The 7,879-nt window shown below is 38.9% G+C and overlaps 1 protein-coding gene across 1 annotated transcript in view; it reads left to right on the top strand.

The window, feature by feature from the left end:
* The first annotated feature begins 340 nt into the window (after positions 1-340).
* Positions 341-7,879, top strand: part of LOC137151548 (chondroitin sulfate proteoglycan 4-like) — a 44,885-nt gene continuing 37,346 nt past the window's right edge. The window contains exon 1 of the mRNA XM_067545793.1: positions 341-374. Coding sequence (XP_067401894.1) covers positions 341-374 — 34 coding nt within the window. The remainder of the gene's footprint in view (positions 375-7,879) is intronic.

Raw genomic sequence — 7,879 nt, 5'->3', positions numbered from 1 at the left:
CAAATCCTGCTCACCATACATAAATCTAGCTTTGTATTCGGTGTTAGACCTGTGTGAGTAAGGTTTACAGGATCTATCTGGATAGTACTCCTTGTTATATTTTAATGCACCCACCTGATCATCCTACATTAAAATAATTTAAGATATGAGGAAAATCTTGGGTTTTTAAATTTTTTTTATTTTTACTATTTTCGTTTTTTAATAAAGAAAACAAGTTGTGGAGCAGAATGGAAGCTTATTTTGTTTAATGTAATGGTACATGAAACATTGTTCATGACTTTTTCCCTTGATGCATTTGTTATTCTCAGGGAATACAGCTCTTGTAGCTTATTCCGTGACTATGGATGACAAGCAAACAGACTCTTTTCCTTGTAGTATGTTAAAATGTTTGGCCTAGATTGCACCCTCCTAGAGAAGAACCTGCAGCAGGAGGTGAAGGAGGAGAACTCTATGAAAAGCCCTTGTGAAATTGTCCATAAATAATTACCATGAGCATCAAAGCCTGCAGGGGCCTCTGGGGAACCCACAGCTCTCTTGTGCTGCTTGCTGGCAATATGGCTCCATTGTAGCCAGACTACCACTGCCTTCCCTGGGTGCAGCTGCCCCATGCACCTCTTCATGTGGGATGCCCCTGCAGAAAGCAGGGCTCAGGACAAAAAACCCCACAGTCCTATGCTGTATTACTTTTTTTTGAGGAATTTCTATGAAGGGCTGTTTTCACTCCCATGGCCATCCAGCTGTCCCCTGCTTCCCTGTGGAGCCTTCCGTAGGATCTCAGGAAGAGGGGACAATGTTATTAAGCCGCTGACTCCATCACCCCCATTTCTGCTCAGAACAGAGGATAACAGTCCATTGATCTTGTGGGAGACAAGCCTTGGAAGCCATCTGGGCCTTTATTTCAATTGGTATCATTATTGATTATGTTTCTCTTACAGAAAAGTGAGCACTACCAAAACATCTCATGTTAAAAATGAAGTCAGGTTAGAAAATAAACAGTTCAATAATATAAATATGTGGGATTAGGTATGCATGTGTATACATGAATATAAAAGAACAGCACAAGCATGTGGGAACAATACCAGAAAGGCTAAGGCACAGAGGGACTCAGACATTGTAATGCTGAATGTCACATTGCCTAACTTTTACGCACCTAAAAAAAAAATCACTCAGACAACACTGATCCACAAAGCCTGAGTTATGTGCCTAGGTTCTCTATACAATGAATGGGGAGAGATCGGAGCTGAAAAATGTGATCTGCAAAAGCCAGCATGCTAGGTGGGGAGCCACCTAAGGTAGCCCATGGAAGATACCGATGACCATGATGTATGCTAAGACCTGCTCTTCTCTGAGAGATAGATGCCTAAATCCAGGCTGCAGGGAGATGCCTATCTCTGTTAAGCAATCTGTGAACAGGAACCCCTGTCATGAGCCAGACAGTTTACACACCTAAGTTGCCTCTTGTGGGAATGAGTTATGTACCTACCTTGCTCCACACAATGGCTGGAGGAGGTGAAGGTGCTGCCACCACCCACCTTATAACTTTTAGCTCATTGGTTAGAGCACTTGCCTAGGATGTGGGAGGCCAAGATTCAATTCTCCCTTCTCTGCTAGAGAGGGAGAAAGGTGTCCCCCACCTCTTACCACTGAGCTATGGGATAGTCTGGTGCTGGGCTCCCTAGTCTGTCCTGTTGAAGCGGTTTCTCTGCAGATAAAGAACAAGTGATTGGAGCAGGGGGACTGGACCCTGGAACCTCTTACCTCCTATGTGAGTGCCCTAATCACTGGATTAGAGTCACTCTCTCTATCTCCATCACTCACCCCATGACTGTTTAAGTATTTATCTACAGGGGAACAGTGTGGAAGGAACACAAGCCAGAAAAGGGAAATAGGTTAAAAATATTTAGATAATTTAGATATATTCAAGTGGGCAGGGCTTGAAGAAATTCTCTCTAGAATACATAAGGAGATAGCTGAAGCAATCTTGGATAACTGTGATTATCTTTGAGGTAATGAAGGATGGTGAAGTCCCAGAAGACTAGAAAAGGACAAACATAGTACCTATCTTTGAAAAGGAGAGCAAAGAGGAGCCAGGGAATTATAGACTAGTAAACCCAACTTCGATACAACTTCTTATCTGATCCTTGCAGGGGTTACTGATCAGAATAATATTATTATTACCCAACTCTTGTATAGCTTTTCTTATCCATAGGTCTTAAAGCACTTTACAAAGGAGATCAATATCATTATCTCCATGTTAAGCAAGAGGCAAATACAAAGTTATCTTTGGAGAGTAATTACAAATAAATCCCAATTTTTACAAATACTGATGATTCAAAACTTAAGTTACCTGAATATATTCCCTCACTTCTAAAGTCTTATAGTATCAACATCAGTTTGTTCAAAACTATGATATTACTAGGGTTTTGGAGACCTTCATAAAACCTGGGGCTTACCTATAGTAGAATGAGCAGTAAAGCTGAATTCCACAATGTCATATCATAAAGATTGCATCACATTCTCCAAAAGAGATCTGACCCATCTGTTGCTTTCCATATAAAAGTAGAAACATCTCTCAAATCAGTATTAATCAGCATTGTAAAAATGTTTTTCCTCCATGTTCTCACAGTTCAATATAGCCCCTTTGAAAATTTAAAAGGCAATCTTTTTATTTTCCAGAATTGTTTTTTCCCCATTGTGCATAAACTAAATATATTTGGATTACTCAAATTCTTGGTTTCTGTGAATGATAATCTTAATATCTAGCATTATTAAGTATACACAAATCTTTATAAAACATCACTAAAAGAAGCTAACAGCTGTACATGAATATTGCATTAAAACCCCCAAGTTTATTTCCATAGATGACAGCTTTTTCCAATAGATAGGCTATGGCAGTACCCTTATTAATTTAGAAAACCTGTTATGCAGACCATTTAGAGAATTTTATTTTAGAGAGCTTAATCACTACGGACAGACTGACACTTGTGTAATAGTCTTAGAACCAACATTTATTTCTGCAGATTACCACAAAATTTTGTATATTACTCTGGAATTGTTAGGATTAAATTTAGACACTCCTTCTACAACAGTTTGAATTACTGTTTTAGAAAACAAACCTACAGCAACAAGGAAAGAAATAAAATTAGATTTGTAAATTAATCTATAGGCTATAAAATGTTAGCATGAATTAATCCAACAGAATCTCTTTGGTTCATCTGTTCTAATGAATAGTTGTGAGAGTTTTCCAGCTAAGTATTTTACCTGAAAACACATTTTCTCTCAAGAGAAGCACTTGATCTGTAGAGAAGTATCTGATCATTTCCCTGGAAAGAGGGAGCTTGTTTCATGCCCTCTTATATGGGATGCAGCTGTGGGTGGCCCAGGGTCCAGCCCCTGATAGGGGAAGAGATATAAAAGAGGTCCTGGGAGGTTACTATGAGAAGGAGTTTGTTAGTAGGAAGTTGAATGATAGTGAGGTCATAGAAAGAAATTTATTTATTAGGGTTTGTAGGAAAGTTGAGTTTTTCTTTGTGTTTTATGGGCTGCCTTTCAACAAATACTTGTAGGACATTTAGTGAGAGATTAGGATGATTGTTAATTTATAATTGAACTTTTGCACTTTTTTTTTTAATGTAATGCTGTTAAGAGTATCTTGAGCTTGACAAACAGAACTGGAACCATTTGTCTTCTCCTTGTTCTCTCTTCCTTACTGGGCACCACCACTGTTGTACAGCTATGATATGAGTGAAAATGAGCCAGGCTTTTAAAAGGTTTTAATAAAACAAAACAGAATCTGTATCCCAAAGAGCTCATTTCATGAAAAGGAGAAAACTCTTTATGAATAGAAAATGAACATTTCCCTCACTAATATATTAGACCAAGGAAGATTTTCACTACATTTTATTTGAGGGTCTTGTATTCAAATCCTTCTGAAGTCTGTGGGAACACAGATACATAGCCTGAATCTGTGCAGTTTGTTGCTAGAAACGTGATTGATTTTTTTTATGGACTACAAGATCAAAAATAAACAGCTTGAAACCATCTAAGCATGCACACATCTAACCTATGTAAATCATATTTTTAGTACATTTTCCTTCCACCTTCCTCCTCAGTTACTTCTGATTGTTTTACACCCATTAGTTACAGCTTGCCTCAGTTACAATGTAAGCACTTTGGGGGTGGAGCTGTCTTTTACTCTTTGCACATTTCTGTCACACTAGGGCCCTGATGGGGTTTCTACACGAAGCTTCTATGTGATAAGTAAATACTATTCTATAAGCACCTCTAAATGGTGGACATCTACATTTGTCCCATACAGATCCCACAACATCTGCCACCAATCCACCTGTAAAAAGACTTTGTAGTACAAATGCCAGAGCCAGCAGTGCCAAAACAAAAGCACATGACTGTTCCACAGCTGAAAGGAAAAATAAGTTTGTAGGCATGCAATACTGAGTTATTTCACTTCAATTTGTGGATGGTCCTAAACGTAGTCCCACATGGAGCATAAATTGCAGTAAACTAATCCCAGCATGAAGAAGGCAGGGATAAATTGCAGTGACATCTGCATCCAAAAGCAGAGGTTGTACCCTTCTCGCCGAGTGCAGATGGGAAAAAACTGCTCCTGTTGCTAGCTGCTAGCTCAACATCCATTAACAGCAGAGAATCTAAAATGACTTCCACACTGCCAACACGAATAAAAAGTGGTAGGAACACAACCTTGTTCTGTGGGATAAATAGTAATCTCCACTATTTACTGTGATTGATTCTCCAATCTATTCCTATTAGCTAATTCTTTTCAGGAATGAGCCTTCGGTGGTGAACCTTTGGTCATTAGCCTTCCTCAAAGACCCAGTCTCAGCCAGATACTGGGTAAATCATTCAGCTAGTGCTGGGGGCACTTTTCATAAGAGAGTTTTTCTGTCTTGATGGCTATCACCCACTACTATCCACAGAAATCTCTTGGAAACAAAGAAACAGAAATTTCTTTCTTGAGGGTGTGTTCAAGATTGTAAATTCTTTGTGTTTTTGTTCTGTGTTTGTACAGCACCTAGCACAATGGGATCCTGGGCGCTACCATAATAACTATAATAATACTGAGAAGTAGCAACTTCAAAACTGATAAAGGGAAATATTCAGTAAATAATTAGATTGTAGTACTAACTGCCACAGGATATCATTGAGGCCAAGAATTTAGTAACAATCAAGATAACAAGAATATCCAGAGTTAGAACAGTTAATACAATCAAAGAGTTTTGGGAAGGGGTCATAATTCAGGGTTTAAGGCAGTCTCTAACTCTGAGGGATTAGGATCAGACCTTCATGGGGGCAGATTATCCCTTGTCGTACTACTGTGGGGTTTTTTCCCTCTTCTCTGAGGCATCTATTGCTTGCCACTATCAGAAACAGGATAGTGGGCTATATGGACCATGGATCTCATCCAGTATGGCAGTCCTTATGTTCCTAACTTTCAAGAAGTGACTCCTTCTGTCCCTGTCACCTCTTGAAGTAACAATCATGAAATTTAGTTACTATCTATAGCAATTTAAAATAATTCAAAACTTAGACAAATTCTCTGCCTTTTATGTTTTGACCTTTATTAACTAGATAATTTACTAGATTACATGACAATTCACACGATAATAATAACACAAAGATTATATCTGGTAGTGTTCTCTAACTGGATGAAATGTTACCAGGTTACATTTGTGCAATTAATGTGAGCAACAGTTGTCCTGTGACCTAATTCTGACATTTCTTTTATTGCCAAAAAAAGAAGATCAATAGTTTAGTTATTAGCATATTTTTGTTTCCACATCAGAAGGGTTCAGCATTTCTGGAAGTACTTTCAATGTTAGCTATATTGTTTTTACTTGCACTCTGAGCCTATGACCAAACCATTATTTTATCTTTAAAGAGACCGCACTGATGCCAATATCTGTTAAACACTTTGAAGACCAAAAATATTTTGCAGCTCCTCTGCCATGTGGGGCCTGAGTCTTGAATTGAATTAGAGGAGTGGAATGCACGTTTGTTGCTTTAAGAGACGGAATGGTGTAGTTCAAAATGGACCTATAAAAAAGACTACCATTCTCTTGTACCTTGCATGGATGTGAAGGTCTCTTCTGGATTACAAATCTAGGCGTAGTGGAGAGTGGCTGCTATTCCTCCCTGGGGAGTGAGTGGGGGACACACAAATGTAAGGAATGGGCAAAGCCTTGGCTTCCCCCTCCCCAGTGCACTGGAACTGAGCAGAAATGATGGAGGATGTAACATGCGGTCTGTAAAGACCGGCATTCAATTATATCCCCCGCAAGAGCAAAGGAGGAGCAAGGAAGGAGTTGTGACTCCAAGTTCACCATTCTTTCCCAGGGTTCCTCATGCAACAGTACACCTAGGGCCTCCCCCTCCCCCCCCCCCTTTTGCAGGGTTTAATTGTAATCTAGCCCAAAGTGAGCAATTTTGACAGATTTTGTAAAATCTTTGCTAATCTTCAGTCAAGTCTTTGATCCCAATTTTGTTCTCAGATATGTATACACAACTTCTGATAACTGGAACTGTGCAAGTGGGTTTGGGGCAGAATTAGGCTTCTTGTGTTTGATAGTTATATGTTTGGGGTGTTGCTTTTTTAAAACTAGGGAAGAAAGAAGTTATTTATTGCTCTGTTCCAGGTAGAAAAGGCCAATAAAAATAATTTGAAAAGCAGTCTTCAGTGGGACTGGAGATGCTTAAATAGCAGTGAACTAGGGCTGAATGTAGACAACAATTCAAATGTGATCTTTGTTATATGGGAACAATAAAAGCCAGTATGATTGTGTTCTGTATACATAGTCTCCCTAAAGAGCAAGAGATGCCAGGTTGCCCTAGATCTGAAGCAACCAGATAATTACATGACATACAGAAGATTTAAAATAAGAAGTAATTTGGTTTTTGCAGCTATAGAAATATAGAGACAACTAGTAGCAATAACTTATAGAGTGAATGAATTTTAATGTCACATACATATTCATATACAAACCTCCCAAGACATATTTAAGAAAATAGAAAATTCTGATTGCTTAAGTGGATTGAGTTTTACAGAAGTAGAAGTTATAGATGGTGTCTGAATTAATCGGACAAAATACCCACCCCCTACTATTTCTAGATGATTGTCTGAAAAAAGCCCTCTTCTGTAAATCTGAGATCTTTCTCCATGTCTTCTCTGGTTTGTTACAGAGGCAAGGTGGGTAAGGCATTATCTTTTATTGGACCAATTTCTGTTAGTGTGAGAGACAAATTTTAAAGCCACACAGAGCTTTTCTTGAGACCTGAAGAAGAACTGTGTGTGTCTTGAAAGCTTGTCTCTCTTACCAACAGAAGTTGGTCCAATAAAAGATATTACCTCGCCTATTTTCTCTCTCTAATATCCTGGGACTGACACAGCTACAACTACACTGGTCTGTTACAGTCATTTTCAAGAAAGATGCAGGGTTGCAGGACCCTGACAGCAAGAGGCATTCTACTTTTACTGGCTCAACTCCACTCATATTCCTTGATGATATGGTTGGCAACTTGATGTAACCATAGCAAAAACAATTTCTCTTCAAAAGATCATTCAAAAGGTCACTTCAAATGTGGTTTTAGCCAAAAAACATACTGAAAGAGGTTCTCCTAGAGGAACCTGACTGCTACCCTATAAAAACATGCGTCTTTCTCTTGTGAAGAACCCTAACACAGATCATGCCAGGACTCTGTAGGTGGTCCTGGCCTGAGTAGGGATTTAGCCATGGATAAATGCCTAGGTTGATAGATCTGTTTGCTGAGTTACCTGCCCCACCCACAACTATGGACTCTAAAGTTGGCTTATAAAATGCAAAATTTATAATCCCAAGGATTCTTC

Source organism: Emydura macquarii, unplaced genomic scaffold, assembly GCF_026122565.2.
Source record: "Emydura macquarii macquarii isolate MOO-44397 ecotype Brisbane River unplaced genomic scaffold, CSIRO-AGI_Emac_v2 contig_1108, whole genome shotgun sequence".
Lineage (NCBI taxonomy): Eukaryota > Metazoa > Chordata > Testudines > Chelidae > Emydura > Emydura macquarii.
This window is presented reverse-complemented; position numbering and strand designations above follow the sequence as displayed.